At 38.8% G+C, this 16674-nt stretch overlaps 1 protein-coding gene across 1 annotated transcript in view; it reads left to right on the top strand.

Annotated features, from left to right (window-relative positions):
* The window catches only part of RYR2 (ryanodine receptor 2), a 542915-nt gene that overhangs the window by 369891 nt on the left and 156350 nt on the right, over positions 1 to 16674 (top strand). The window contains exons 60-63 of the mRNA XM_060126891.1: positions 8558 to 8681; positions 9241 to 9356; positions 12668 to 12732; positions 15350 to 15471. Of these exons, the coding sequence (XP_059982874.1) occupies positions 8558 to 8681; positions 9241 to 9356; positions 12668 to 12732; positions 15350 to 15471 (427 nt within the window). The remainder of the gene's footprint in view (positions 1 to 8557; positions 8682 to 9240; positions 9357 to 12667; positions 12733 to 15349; positions 15472 to 16674) is intronic.

A 16674-nucleotide genomic window follows, 5' to 3' on the forward strand; every position in this document is an offset into this window, starting at 1 on the left:
AGCTCTAGTAGTTTTCTGGTAGCATCTTTAGAATTCTCTATGTATAGTATCATGTCATCTTGCAAACAGTGACAGTTTTACTACTTATTTTCCAATTTGGACTCCTTTTTATTTCTTTTTCTACCCTGATTGCTGTGGCTAAAACTTCCAAAACTATGTTGAATGAGAGTGGTGAGAGTGGGCAACCTTGTCTTGTTCTGATCTTAGAGGAAATGGTTTCAGTTTTTCACCATTGAGAATAATGTTGGCTGTGGGTTTGGCATATATGGCCTTTATTATATTGAGGTAGGTTCCCTCTGTGCCTACTTCCTGGAGAGTTTTTATCATAAATGGGTGTTGAATTTTGTCAAAAGCTTTTTGTGCATCTATCGAGATTATTATATGGTTTTTATCCTTCAGTTTGTTAATAAGGTGTATCACATTGATTGATTTGCATATAGTGAAGAATCCTTGCATTCCTGGGATAAACCGCACTTGATGATGTATGATGGTGTATGATCCTTTTAATGTGATGTTGAATTCTCTTTGCTAGTATTTTGTTGAGGATTTTTACATCTGTGTTCATCAGAGCTATTGGCCTGTCGTTCTCTTATTTTGTGACATCTTTGTCTGGTTTTGGTGTCAGGGTGATGGTGGCCTTGTAGAATGAATTTGGGAGTGTTTCTCCCTCTGCTATATTTTGGAAGAGTTTGAGAAGGATAGGTGTTAGCTCTTCTCTAAATGTTTGATAGAATTCGCCTGTGAAGCCATCTTGCCCTGGGCTTTCGTTTTTTGGAAGATTTTTAATCACAGTTTCAATTTCAGTGCTTGTGATTGGTCTGTTTATATTTTCTATTTCTTCCCAGTTCAGTCTCGGAAGGTTGTGCTTTCCTAAGAATTTGTCCATTTCTTCCAGGTTGTCCATTTTACTGGCATAGAGTTGCTTGTAGTAGTCTCTTAGGATGCTTTGTATTTCTGTGGTGTCTGTTGTAACTTCTCCTTTTTCATTTCTAATTCTCTTGATTTGAGTCTTCTCCCTTTTTTTCTTGGTGGGTCTGACTAATGGTTTATCAATTTTGTTTATCTTCTCATAGAACCAGCTTTCAGTTTTATTGATCTTTGCTATTGTTTCCTTCATTTCTTTTTCATTTATTTCTGATCTGATCTTTATGACTTCTTTCCTTCTGCTAACTTTGGGGCTTTTTTGTTTTTCTTTCTCTAACTGCTTTAGGGGTAAGGTTAGGTTGTTTATTAGAGACTTTTCTGGTATCTTGAGGTAGGATTGTATTGCTGTAAACTTCCCTCTTAGAACTGCTCTTGCTGCATCCCATAGATTTTGGGTCATCGTGTCTCCATTGTCATTTGTTTCTAGGTATTTTTTGATTTCCTCTTTGATTTCTTCAGTGATCTCTTGATTATTAAGTAGTGTATTGTTTAGCTCCCATGTGTTTGTATTTTTACAGTTTTTTTCCTATAATTGATATCTAGTCTCATAGCGTTGTGGTTGGAAAAGATACTTGATACGATTTCAATTTTCTTAAATTTACCAAGGCTTGATTTGTGACCCAAGATGTGATATATCCCGTAGAAAGTTCCATGAGCCCTTGAAAAGAAAGTGTATTCTGTTGTTTTTGGATGGAATGTCCTATAAATATCAGTTAAGTCCATCTTGTTTCATGTATCATTTAAAGCTTGTGTTTCCGTATTTATTTTCATTTTGGATTATCTGTCCATTGGTGAAGGTGGGGTGTTAAAGTCCCTGTCTATGATTGTGTTACTGTCGATTTCCCCTTTTATGGCTGTTAGCATTTGCCGTATGTATTGAGGTGCTCCTATGTTGGGTGCATAAATATTTACAATGGTTATATCTTTTTCTTGGATTGATCCCTTGATCATTATGTAGTGTCCTTCTTTGTCTCTTGTAATAGTCTTTATTTTAAAGTCTATTTTGTCTGATATGAGAACTGCTACTCCAACTTTCTTTTGATTTCCATTTGCATGGAATATCTTTTTCCATTCCCTCCCTTTCAGCCTGTATGTGTCCCTAGGTCTGAAGTGGGTCTCTTTTAAACAGCATATGTACAGGTCTTTTTTTTTTAATCCATTCAGCCAGTCTTTGTCTTTTGGCTGGAGCATTTAATCCATTTACATTTAAGGTAATTATTGATATGTATGTTTGTATTACCATATTCTTAATTGTTTGGGGTTTGTTATTGTAGGTCTTTTCCTTCTCTTCTGTTTCCTGTCTAGAGAAGTTCCTTTAGCATTTGTTGTAAAGCTGGTTTGGTGGTGCTGAATTCTCTTAACTTTTGCTTGTCTGTAAAGGTTTTAATTTCTCTGTCGAGTCTGAATGAGATCCTTGCTGGGTAGAATAATCTTGGTTGTAGGTTTTTCCCTTTCCTCACTTTAAAAATGTCCTCCCACTCCCTTCTGACTTGCAGGGTGTCTGTTGAAAGATCAGCCGTTAACCTTATGGGGATTCCCTTGTATGTTATTTGTTGCTTTTCCCTTGCTGCCTTTAGTATGTTTTCTTTGTATTTAATTTTTGATAGTTCGATTAATATGTGTCTCAGCATGTTTCTCTTTGGGTTTATCCTGTATGGGACTCTCTGTGCTTCCTGGACTTGATTGACTATTTCCTTTCCCATGTTAGGGAAGTTTTTGACTATAATCTCTTCAAATATTTTCTCAGACCGTTTCTTTTTCTCTTCTTCTCCTGGGACCCCTATAATTTGAATGTTGGTGCATTTAATGTTGTTCCAGAGGTCTTTGAGACTGTCCTCAATTCTTTTCATTCTTTTTCTTTATTCTGCTCCCCGGCAGTTATTTCCACCATTTTATCTTCCAGCTCACTTATCCGTTCTTCTGCCTCGGTATTCTGTTATTGATTCCTTCTAGAGTATTTTTAATTTCAGTAATTTGTTGTTCATCACCGTTCGTTTGCTCTTTAGTTCTTCTAGATCCTGTTAAATGTTTCTTGTATTTTCTCCATTCTATTTCCGAGTTTTGGGATCATCTTTCCTATCATTACTCTGAATTCTTTTCTAGGTAGGTTGCCTATTTTGTCTTCATTTATTTGGTCTTGTAGGTTTTTACTTTGCTCCTTCGTCTGTAACATATTTTTCTTTTCATTTCCTTTTTTTTTTTTTTTTTTTTTTTGATGGGTGAAGCTGTATTCCTGTCTTACTGGTTGTTTGGCCTGAGACATCCAGCACTGGAATTTGCAGGCATTTAGATAGAGCCAGGTCTTGGTGCTGAGATGAGGACCTCCAGGAGGCCTCACTCTGATTGATATTCCCTGGAGTCTGAGGTTCTCTGTTAGTCCAGTGGTTTGGACTCGGAGTTCCCACCACAGGAGTTTGGACCCGACCTCCGGCCTGGGAACCAAAATCCTGCAAGCTTCATGGTGCAGTTAAAAAAAAAAAAAAAAACAGAAAGGGAAGAAAGAAGAAGAAAAGGAGCAGTAAAATATCAAAGAATAAAAAACAAAATAAAATTAGGAAGATAAAAAGTATATTAGGAAAAATAAAACTATAATTGAAACAACTGCAGCCAGGTAAAATAAAACCAGAACAGAAAAAAAACAGGTGGGGGGGTGGCAACACACCAAAAGGAGAAATCACTAACAAAGTATAAAGAATAAAATAAAATTAGAAAAATAAAAGATTTATTGGGAAAAATAAAAATATAAAAGAATCAACAACAGTGGATCAACCAGGTAAAGCAGAACCCCAATCTGAAAGAGGAAAAAAACAAAAAAGCCTTGGCTATAGGGATGGGGTTTAGGCAGTGGGTGGAACTTAGGCAGGGGCGGGGTTTTGGGTGGGCCGGGGCCTCTGCTTAGGACCTGCGCAGAAGTGGAGAGGCAGCACGTGGAAAGGAGGGTCTCCGGAGTGTGCAGTTCTGGAGTTTGGAGGTAGGGCCCTGAGTGAGGGTGTGTGGGTGGAGTTTAGGGCCAGCACGTTGGAGGGGGTCTCCGAGTGCAGAGGTGGGGCCCTGGGTGGCAGTGTAGGGGCGGGGCTTGGGCTCTGAGCAGCAGGAGGGAGGCTCCGAGGGCAGAGGATTAGGTCCCAGCAGCCTCCCAGGTGCCTAGGTGGACAGGGAAAGCACTGGCCCCGTTCCCCTCCGTTCCTTCGTGCCCCTCCCCCACTGTCTCCCCCAGGGTCTCCCCAGTAGCCACTGGGGTGCCAGCCACCCTTCAGGGGTGCCAGCCCCGGAGGTCTGGGCTTTACTTTTGCTCCCCCTTCCCCACCTCCCACTCCCTCAGGACCCACGCGGCTGCAGGGGGCCTCGGTGGGCAGAGGATCAGGCCCGGGGATCTCAGCAGGTTCCTGAGGGGTCCAAGTGGGCAGGGGAAACCTGGCCACGCTCCCTTTTGATCCTCTGCCCTCCCAGTGGTTCCCCAATTTCCCCCTTCAGGCCTGGGATCCCTTCCCCTCAGGGACGCTAGTCCCGTCCCGCCGCCACTTCTCCTCCCCCTTCACTCCCCCCACACCCCGCGTCCTACCCGGTCGCTGGGGGTTCCTCCCGTCCCCTCAGGTGACCGTGGTCCCCCACTGGGGCCTGGTAGATGCCCTAGTTGTGCGGAGACGCGAATTCTGCGTCCTCCTAGGATGCCGTCTTGACTCCGCCCGTCTTATATTCTTTTGCTTGCTCTTTTCTGCTGTTTTTATTAAATACTAAAACAACCTAGTATTCTCTTAGTCATTTCTCAAATCTTTTCTTAGTTTATTGAGAAAATTATATTTCTTAATATAAATATATGATATTTACATAAATATTTTCTTCAGTTTAATGCATCTGATGATCTCTTTCATTGTTATTTATTCAGTATTAGCTGAATAAATCAGCAGCATTAGCTTTAGATTATACACATATTGTTTATAATGTGTGTGTGTGTGTTTTCTTTAGTTACTTCCTATGTGGGTCTCTTTCCCCCAATGAGAATATAGTTCAGGTTCAGGGCCACAATTTTGATGACTTTTGTCATCCTTATTGTACAGCTCTGGACACCAGGAAACTCTCTATTTCTTATTTATTGATACAGGTAAGAATAGAGAAGGAGATCGTTTTGGGAGGTGGAGATATTTCATAATGAAAGGAATAGCTGTGATATTGGAGGGCGGTACCAGGCACCAAACACTAGGAAGCCGAGTAAAACAAATTAGAACTGGGCATAGAAATGAACAAAAAGGATTCCATATACCAAAATTGCCTATTCAAGAATTTGGCTCAGGGCTAGACCTGTTTTTCTAGAAACATTCCATCAGTGTTTGTAAAATGAATGATCAGTTGTTTGATTGGCTGATGGATGGATGGGTAACTGAGTTACAGAGTTATAGAATTTTCACTTAGGTTATTGAAGGAGCATTGTCCACATAACTAGTTAACAAAATTACTATTTGTTCCATGAGCAGATTACATGAAAAAAATTCAGTTTTGTTTTCTAAGTGTGTTTCAATCACTATGGTTTGGTTACAACTAAAAGTAATAAGCGGCTATCTTAGTACTCACTTCTAATAAGTATGCTAGAAAATCATCATCCTTTAATTTCTGGGCCAGCCATTGGGTGTCCTACAGTCAGTGTTTTCTTTGAAGCACATCACTCATAAATGAGGCATCTGTACCTCTGCATCCAGCTTGTACTGGTCCAAATTCATACTGTGTAGGGGGGAGACAAGCATAGTTGGAGCAAAGGCTGAAAGGTGAGGTGGTGAAATTAGTATTCTTACCCCATGAAGGCTACCCTTTCAAAGGAGAAAGGGAGTTGTTTGGCACTAAAACAGCAGGCCAATAGGAAAGGTTTTGAAATATATAGCACTGGATCTTGATTTTTAAGTTATTGGGGCTAAAGGAAGGAGAAATGATTCTTGGAACCAGAAAGGCTTGAGACTGTGGACAGTTTTAGGACAGAAGCTGCAGGTGTCTTTTCTCCAACGTGCTCCCTCTCCTGGAGACTTTGACAGCCAACTCGTGTCCTGACAACTCTGCGGGTGGGAGTGTGGGAGAGGCCTGTCACCTACTGCATGTCTTAGTACGTGTGTGTGTGTGTGTGTGTGTGTGTGTGTGTGTGTGTGTGTGTGTGTGACATTGAAAAACAATAGGAAAGAGACAGAAACAGCAGGAGAGAAGAGAGAAGCCAGGAAGTCAGGAATAAGGAAATGACTTGAAATAGCCATTTAGTCATTTAGACACTTGGACAACTAAGAGAGTCAGCGCCAAACCTGCCCACTTTTGTTTCAGCCCCATCCAGGGCTCAGGGCTCTTTTATCATCCCTACATCTATGTGCAGAAGATGAATCTGCTTTAGAAAAACCGGGAGAAAATTTCCTCTTTTGCTCACCCAGGTTGTCTGTTCCTCAGTGCCTTCCCAATCTACTTTAAGAAGCTAGCAGAGTTTGGGGGAAATCAGGCAGTTTAAGGAGTATGTCATGAATAGAAAAAAGGAGTGAGAGTCCAAGAAATATTATCCATGTTCCCCAATTAGTGAAAAATGTAAAGAACTAGCATTTCTTTTTATTCTTCTTTCCCCACTACCACATATTTTGGGCTGCAATGATCTGTCACTAAGGACAGTGCTGGTGTCAAAACAATTTTGACCCTTTAGCATGCATGAGTACACAAGCCAGGCAGTATGTTTGAGGCAGAGTCCTAGGAATTCCTGCGTATTTATTCACCTCTCAGGTTTAGCTCGTTTCTTTACCTCCCTTCCACATAGTATCTATACTCATGTTGTAAATAGGCAAGATCAAGGTAGTCACACTGCCATTAGCTGAGTGGCACAGCAAAGGACATCATTTCCAGTCTGTTGGCTGACTTCAAAGGACCCACCCTATCTAGTTCTGAAGGGTTTTAGAGTCAGAGCGTACTTTGTGTTCTTAGGATTTTTAAAGTTTAGGCTTTATTCATTCTCTCTCTCTCTTTCTCTCTTTCCCTCTTCCCCACCCCCCCCTTGCCCCTCACCCTTCCCAAAGTAACCTATTAGTGTCTGACCTCCCCCCGCAGATCATTGTGGATTACAAATTAAGTTGTCAGTTTCTCTAGGAATAAAGAACTACATGCAATAGTGGAATTTCTAAATAGGTTATGACCGCAGCATGATTAAATTAAATGTTTGCTTCATAAATATTTTCATAAAATATGCTTTTAAATTCTATGTGTGATTATGATAGAAGTCAAATTTGTTCTCAGTGGGCTTAGGAGTTGATTCTATATCCTTCTTGCTGTCCACAAAATGTTTCTTAGTATCACATGAGAATTGTATTCTACTGACAAGTGTATTATATTACGTTAATAATTGTATCATACTGTAAAATTACTGATGGCTTCTTAATATGCTTCGTGTTAACGTGGTAGTTCCCGACTCTCCCTTTGCATTTGTGGTGTATAGTGTCACCTAATGGTCAGAAGGTTCAGTGCGTGATTGCATTTCTGTAGATGGCGCTCTCAGTCAAAGCAAGCTCTAGGAGAGCATGGCATTTTCTCCTTTGTCTTTTTGTCTGCTTATTTCTTGTGTGGGACCGATTCAATATTTATGATTGTTTGGGGAGCTCCTGGCTTAACCCCATCGGACAGGGATTTAATAGTCTCTATGTTGTCATCATAATTCAAACAAAATAGTTGTTTTTTTCTGGTGTTCCCTTAGCAGTTGTATTTCAAGGAATTTCAGCATCCCGCATAAAATATATTCCTATATGTGTTTTGTAAACTTTAAATTTCGGACATACTACGCTATGCATGTTGCTGCTGCTTTAAGAGCATTCCCTGTATCAAATCTTAACATCTGGAATTACCAGTGCATTTTTTGAAATTTTTATAATTTTTACAAAAAATTTTATAAAATTTATAATTTTATAAATTGTTTTCTTTTTATCAGTTTTTTTTAAGTTTAAATGCTTCCCAGAATTTTCAAATCTCAAAGAATGCTTTTAGTATTTCTTACCAGAAGAGGTATAGTAGAAACCTAGGTTCTTGCCAAAATTCTGAATCAAGTACATATGTTACTTTTATTAGATATTTAAGAGCAATCAACGTCTACCTGCAGTCTAAGTATGGGTTTTGTATATGTAGAAAGATGTGACCATAAAGTACTCTCTGATCTGGGAGGCATGGTAAAAATTCCATATTTAAGACATTTTTTTCTCTTCTCTCTGTGTGGTGGCAGATGAAGCATATTGCTTGAAACATGCCTTGTAATTTCACTGGATCCAGCTGTGCATGTTTTGGTGCATAAATACACTCTGCATTTGGAGTTCCAGTGGAGAGGAGAACACAGCTTCTTTTCCTTTCTTGTGTGACTACAGATGTCATTGGCATTTGAAATTACAAATGCCTGTATGCTCATGTTTTAATTGCCTCTTAGAAGGCATAAGCACAGTCTTTTTTGAACAGGTTTCCTAAATTAATTGGAGCATTAAGGGCACGAGAGAGGGAAGTCTTACGTGAGTCCTATATATCCTGTGTATAAGTGGAGGACACCAGAAGTTCTGTAGTGCAGTCCTATTATACATGCAGCCGTATCTCATTTCACATTATTTTCTAATTACTGTGCTGTGTTCCTGTCTTGACATCCTCTTAGGAGGTGGAAACCATCCCCTGCTGGTACCCTATGATACACTGACGGCCAAAGAGAAAGCCAAGGATAGGGAAAAAGCACAGGACATCCTCAAGTTCCTGCAGATCAATGGCTATGCTGTATCCAGGTAAAAGTACACCTACTCCAGTTACACATTCTCGTTATAAGACTGAATATTTAAATATCCCTATCAGATTTAAGGCTGCAAATGAACTCAGTGATCTCTTTAAATCTTAGAGCTACTGTTTAGTATGTTCAAAATATACGTGTCAGAAACATTAATGCCCTTAGCTGTTGTGCCACATAATTGAGTTCCTTACACTTCTTATGTTAAGTCCCCATCCATCATTTAGGCAAAATCCCTAGGCAAAAATGACACTCTATTTTTCTAAATGCAACATTTTATTACATAGTAATAGTTATTTAGTACAGTTTTATATCAGGTACAAAGTATTTTTTATAAATTAAATCTTTTTTGTTTTTACCTGCAAGAATATTAGCTAACCTTGCAAATTTATCTGTATCTGTGTGTGTGTGTCTATACCCATCTATATATTGCTATATGTAAAATGTTAAATATACTTCTCTCTATATATAGGTATTTAACAAAGTATATTTCGTTTTTACCTTACCTTCTAATAGTCTTTGTAGATGTTGGTTTCCATTTTTCCTTTTTGCTTTTCTAGAGGATTCAAGGACCTGGAATTGGACACTCCTTCTATTGAGAAACGATTTGCCTATAGTTTCCTTCAGCAACTCATTCGCTATGTGGACGAAGCCCACCAGTATATCCTGGAGTTTGGTAGGTACCATAGTCCTATTACTAACAGCCCAGTTTTTGTTATTCTTAACGTTTACAACATCAGGAGATAGAACAGCATAGACTACTGGGATGCTTGTGGTCTGCTCCCGGATGGTATAAACACTTTCTATCCATCATAATACTAATTTGAGTCTACAAGTCAATAGGCAAACTCATTTTTAAGGATGGGTAAATTTTGAGAACTTAAAAAAAATCTAACATGTAATACTTTTCTCCTTAAAATGTTTATTGGCATTGATTTTTCATTTTGAAAGATACATTGGATGGACATCAGATTTTAAGGTACACTTAAATCTTTCCTTATGACATTAATTTCTCTGCTGTTAAAAAAAAACTAAACTAAAACTCTATGGATTCTCCAAATTTCTAGACAATGTAAAGGCCTTGAGTTTAGCCTGTGCAGCGTTACAGATTTATATTAGAGTATCTGCAATACAGAATACTTGATTATTCTCTTAGAGTAAAAGGAAAGACCTCTTCCCCATCTGGCTCAGTGCCATTTAAGTACAAAAAGAACTCCTTATTTTAAATCTAAGATTCAGAACAGATCATCAAGACAGCCTCCTCTCACTTCTCTTATTTTGTGTTTATCCTCAGCATTGCTGAATTAAAATTCAAGTTGTCAGTTACTCACCTTTGTGTCAGATCCCCTTCCAGCCACTGGTTGGTATTAGGATATAAAGGAGTAGAGTTTGGTCCTTTTTGAAAGGCAGTGTGCTCTGCTGGTGGTCCATCTTCTTGTTTTCTTTTCCAGTTTTAAGTTTCTCTTTCTGTTTTTGTTTTGGTTTTTTAACCCTCATTCTTTCTGTTTTCAGCCCCTTTCCTTGGGGCCCATAGTCCTAGATCCCTTAGTGGTACATCAGCAACAAACCCCTCCTAACCAAGGGCTTTTTTTGCTGCTGTTTTCTTAGGATTTATATTAGTTTTCAGCACAGCATCAGATTAAAGTTTATAGAAATTCGAGCTCTGGTATTTTCTTGTTCCTGGCCCCTGGATCCCCAATATGATTAGATCCCCCATATGATTTTCTACTTGAGCATCGTCCTCTTAAAGAACCTCCCTCTTTTTCCACCTGCCTCTTTAGCTACAGTACAAATGCTATATTTTTCCTCTCTTAACCATCTTTATCATAAAGGCCAGTTATACAAACTAATCTATAATATGCAGTCTCTTTGTAACTCATCCAACAATATATTTTTTTAAATATGATAGTCACCTTGACTAGTAGCCAAATTAGTCTGAATGAAATTTGACCAAAGAACAAGCATGAGGCCATGGTGAACTTTTGAAGCTTTTATGCACAAAGTTAAGTGTTGACATTTCTAATCCACATTTAAAAGTATCTGTATGAGTAGCAGCTCTGGGATCCAGCGTTTTTTTTTTGATGAGAGAGGAGAAGAGGGAATAAAGAGTGATCGTTTGGAAAGGGAATAAGCAAAGTTTTTGCTTAGGTATGGGTAGCAGAAACAGAACTTTGAAGGGTAAAATGTGTTTAGGCTTTGCTTTATTCACATTATATTCAAGTTTCTGAATAAACCTCCTAGGACAGCGTTTGTGTGTAAGGAGTGGTGAGAAGCTAACTACAGGGCAGATTCACCCACTTCACACATTTCTTTCTTTCTATACGATAGAGAAGGTATTATGAACGGAATTCTGTGGAGAAATAAGGTTAGATTAATATAGAGCCCAACAAAATTAGTTTTTTTTTTTTTTTACAATTGCTGATGTTACCTGTTCCATTTTCAGGTGGCTTTGGCAGGGCAAATTATGTACAAGAATTCTGTCAAGAGGAGAAGCAGAGTTGAGATTGTCTACACGATCATTTGTTTTCATTTTCATTTTTCATTATTACTAAAAACCAAAATTTCTGTAATACCGTCTTCTTTTATCTTACACTTTATTGCCTTTGCAACACATCTTTAATATATTCATTCTTAAACATAGACTCATGGTGATGGTAAGAATATGCCTGTGCCTTTTTTGAAGTTTTGTATTACATCACAGATCATACTCTCTCCAAATCTTTTCACATTTTCTACAGAGGCATTTTTGTTAAAATATATAATGAAAGGAAAGATATTTCCTATTTAGTTCTTTGAAATACTAGCAGATTTAGATAGGTACAAATTTCTGTCTCAATAACGTTTATATGAGAAGGTCCCTGAGGTGGATCCAGCTATTCTGCGTAATATGCTTGAGAGAGATTTAGCGCAAAAGTGATTTAAAAGAAATTGAAATTCGCAAGCATTGAAAAGCCATTATTTTCTTTTACTTATTCATGGGAAGAGCACGGTCTGATTTTACAAAGTATTACCTAAGTTCTCTAAAAGTTATCCTGAATTTATGCTTAAGATTTAATAAAGTGTATTTCAAATTGTTTATATTTCTATGTGCAAAAGAACTTTTTCAAGCAAAAGTCAGTTTGATTCTTATAAAATATGGAAGCTCTGTGTACAGATTTTACTGAAACCTTATATCCAGTTCTGAAATTCTTAGCTCTCCAATCTGTTCTGCATAGCATCATGGTTATTATAGTTTATTGCTACCTCTTCTATATGTATGAAACCTCCTTTATATGCATGAGGGAGGTAGGAAAGGCCACCTTCTAAGCTAAACGCATTCAGTCAATCAGTTCTTAACCTTGAACTCATTTTCTACACCACGGGGAAAATCCAGGGCTTTTTGCTTTGCTTATGGAAATTATCTTTTGACACCGGTGAACTTTTTTATTCTTTAGCAGAATGTTAATTTTCCAACCTAGTATTACAGCTGTGGTCCTCCCCGTCATCACAGGCACTGGCTTCCTGAAATTTTTCCACTGGTATATTAATATTAAAGGCTGTAACTTGCAGTCACACCAAGAAGTCACTATCTTTATTTAGAGGTCCGTGTTAAAATCTAACAAATTACGTTTACTTATTTTCCACTCACTTTTCTCACCCCAGGGAGCTTCTTTCTTACTGAAAGAGAATGTGGGATTTTCCTGCTAAAAATGTGGGATTTTTACTTTATTCCAGTTTCCTCCCTACTTGTCAATCAGATCTCAAAGCTACACCAGTATGTTTGTGCTTGTAACCACATGTATGGGCTGTCTCAAGAGCTTTTTAATTTTGATTTGGGTATGTTTTTAATCTTTTTTTAAATTACACAACTGAAGTTAGCCTTTATATTTTTGTATTCAGTTTAGTGGGGTAACGCATTTAGCAATGTGTTCTAAACTTAGCATTTGGGGTGAATATCTTGCAATGTTTGAAGTGCAACATGTACCTAAAAACTCTTCATGTCTACAGATGGTGGCAGCAGAAGCAAAGGAGAACATTTCCCTTATGAACAAGAAATCAAGTTCTTTGCTAAAGTACAGTATACAATCCATCCTGTATTTCCTTCAATATGTTTGTTTACCAAATCTACTCTTTAGATCGTTGCCTCTTTATGGAATGCACTTGTCTACAAATGTGAATTCTACTCTAACTAAATATTCTGTGGCATGAAAATAACTGCATGGATCATGTGGGATAAATGTGCTCCCAGCACCTTTGGTCATGCTTTAACTCGCTCTGCTCTCCGTACCGTATTTCTCAAATGACTTTATCCTCCGTGAAGTCCGACTCAAAGTTCTCTTTTTTGGCTTTATCATATGACATAAAGGAGAAACATCTATTTCCTAACATTTGAATATTGTTCTGATTTAAAATTTTTAGATGAATATTTCTTTGTTATAGAGGAAAAGCATGAGTTAATTTATCAGTGGGTATGTATAAGAACCTATACTATAGAATCCTTGTGGGACCTGAATCCTACTCAGAAGAGGAAAACTGAGGCTCAGAGAGGATCAATTGTTCATAGTTAGAGTATATCCCATGATTTTTATTTATTCCGTTTAATACGAATTTATCAAGAATTTGCTGTGTGCACACTCCAGCCAGTACGGGAAGGAGATGAAGAGTTGCAGAGTGTCCACATTGGGTCCATTCACGTACTCAGTGTTTACTCTGAGCCTAGTCTGTGCCCTGCATGGAATTATGTCCTGGAGATTCACTAGCACAAAGACAGAATGCCCTTGGGAAGCTTTCCTATTTACAATATGTTTTAGTTAACCCGAAGACCTAATGATTTCCGCCCATTTCCTCTCAAAGTACTTGCATTTGGTGGTTATAGGTCATTTACAAAATGACATATTATGGGCTTCCCTGGTGGCGCAGTGGTTGAGAGTCCGCCTGCCGATGCAGGGGACATGGGTTCGTGCCCCAGTCCGGGAAGATCCCACATGCCGCGGAGCGGCTGGGCCCGTGAGCCATGGCTGCTGAGCCTGCACGTCCGGAGCCTCTGCTCCGCAAAGGGAGAGGCCACAACAGTGAGAGGCCCGCGTACCAAAAAAAACAAAAAAACAGAAAAAAATGACATATTATTTTGACTGATTAATATTTGGTTTCTATTATATGTTTTCAGAATTGTACCCTTTACTGTAAGGGAGATTTCTCTTGTCTTTTCTTTCCACTCAGTCTTGCACCCCAAATCTGTATCAGTCCTCTGAAGTCTGTCTTGGGCTGCACATTGCTGGTTATCTGTTCTGCTAGGATGTAATCGCCCTTGAGAACCCGTGATCAGAAGTGCTGTATTCATGGCCTCTAATCACACGTTTAAAATACATTCTTGTATTTCATTGCCTGTGCACGCAGCGCCCCTAGTGATTTTGTTTGCAGATACATGCCTAATGTGGCTTAATTTCTACTAAGTCTATGATTCATTCATTCACATATTTATTGAGAACCTATTATATGTCAATCACTAAGTTCAGGCAGTGTCACCACTTCCTAGGAAGATCACTAAAAGCTTTTGTATTCCTATTAAAAAATATACCTACCTTGTAGGGGAAAAATGTATTTAGACAGACTTGAGTCTAAATACTGGTAATGCCAGTTATTATTACTTTTTTCATTTATTTATTCAACAAATATTTATCTAGCGCTTGCTACAGGCTTGCAACAAGGTCCTAAGCGCTGGTGCATCAGTGGTAAATGAAACAGAACAAGCAGTAGTCACAGAGGCCAGGAGAGGGCTTTAATGGGAAACAAACCCAGAAATGTTTCTTTCTCTTGTGTGCCTTAGAGACCCTTAGGGAGAGAGACTAACCCCAAAAATCATACATATAAAATATAAAATTGCAACTGATGTTCAAAGACCAGAGGATGCAGGGAGTTCATCTAGTTGACAGGCCAGCAAAGGCTTATCTGATGAAGTGCCACTGCGCTGAGGCCTGCAGGAGGAGTGAAGTGAGTGGGTTATGGGGTGTGGGGAGAGCATCTCAGACAGAGTGAATGGCAGGCACAAAGCCTGTGGACGGAGGAGGGGGAGGAATTGGCCAACAGCCATCAGGATTAGCGGGCAGAATCGGGAGGTGGGCTTTGCCAGAGGCCAGGTAAGAGCTTTGTGCAGGTAGGTAAGCGGCAATGTGACTCTGAGTAAATCATTCACTTTCTACATCTCAATTTAATACCTAGAAATCAGGGATGATGGCCGCTACCGTACAGAGTGGTTACTGGGATACATGAAATGATAGCATGTCAGTTACAATCCTCAGACATGGTAGAGACTCAGTAGAAGGTCATCACTGATTATTTCTGAACCTTTCAGGCACGGAACTGCATGATGTGAAAATATTAAGACTGTTTCATTTTGAGAAAATATTGAGGCTAATTTCAAACCATTGAAAATCTGATGTGTTTTTTTTATAATTACACACATGCGCGCGCGCACACACACACACACACACACACACACACATATAGGGACTGGAGACAGCAGAGTGAGACTTAGGAGAGGCGTACTTTGAAATGGTGCTGACTGGCATGGCTGTGGCTATTGGGGACTTATTGCATGTGGACAGAACTCTGGCTGCTCTAAAAACTCAGCACTCATTCATCCCCTGGAAGAGTCCACTGTGTAGATCTGTTTCTTTTCCTTTCTTTCAGGTTGTTCTTCCTTTAATTGATCAGTATTTCAAAAACCATCGTTTATACTTCTTATCTGCAGCCAGCAGACCTCTGTGTTCTGGAGGACATGCATCAAACAAAGAGAAAGAAATGGTGACTAGGTAAATAGCTATAAAAAATAAAGACTGTTGTTTAAGTGTATTTCCTTTTGAGAACGAGCATCTCAGGTTCTTGAAGCAGGATCATGCGAAGAGTTCCCACCCATGTTCCCCGGCCCCTGGCCCCTTGGAATCAAACACTATGCGAAGGATGGTTTGGGCAAGTTAACACATGTGTTCTAGGTGTTGAGTTTTCTTACATTTTACTGCTAAATGTAACGCTGAGTAGAAGGAACAAAATACCCAATACAGAATCCACAAGCAGAGGCTGGAGAGGCATCACTGTATTAGTATTTTTTGTTAAATGATACCTTTTAACATTGGATTCCTGAAAATGTATTCAAATTGAATGTTTTTGCCAGCCTGTATTTTTCAGCAGAATCTCATTTTCAGAAATTATAACTTTAAATTTTAAAAAATTATGAGCCGTCTTGGGATAAAATGAAGTAAACATATATACTTTTTAAAGTTTTCTGCTCACACCAGTCAAGCCAGCATCCTAGCAGTGCTTTCTTATTTCTCTTTAAACCCAAGTATTCTTTGGAGATTTATTTGTGATTCTGCTGAGGATTTCAAGTTTGAGTCCTCAAAATTCTGCCAGCACTTAGTATACATGAGAATCAATTACTGAGAAAGCCTTCTTCTGTATTACATTGCACAGGAGTCCAAACCAACTTTTAGATTGTATTTGAAAAAAATTTCTATAAAAATGAGTACCCTGTATAAAGTAGAATACAGGCTTTCCTTGGTCTTGACATTTTTTAGTTATCTATTGCTGTTTAGCCGTATTATCACAAGTTTAACATCTTAAAAGAATATATATTTATCCTTTCACAGTATCTGTGGATCTGTCATCAGAGGCTTGCCTGGGAAACAAACCTCTTTTTTATTTTCTTAAGACTTTTTTTAGAGCACTTTTAGATTCATAGCATAGACTTGACTTTAATGATATGTTGAATGGCAGTGCAGTATCAGCCTATTGGACAGGGTGAGATGACATTGAATATAGACTGTTCCCAGAGGGTTAAGAGGAAGTAAGATTCCTGTGGGGCATAGCACTGGGGGTGGGATCTTAAGCTCATCTCTTTACTCAAATTTATTGTCTAGTTGGTTGTCTGCCAACAGGTAGATAGCCAATCATGTGATGTAAGATTGCAGCAGCATTAAAAATGTTTCCAAACTTCTTCAAATAATAAGCTTCCTGTG

Source organism: Lagenorhynchus albirostris, chromosome 16 (assembly GCF_949774975.1).
Source record: "Lagenorhynchus albirostris chromosome 16, mLagAlb1.1, whole genome shotgun sequence".
Lineage (NCBI taxonomy): Eukaryota > Metazoa > Chordata > Mammalia > Artiodactyla > Delphinidae > Lagenorhynchus > Lagenorhynchus albirostris.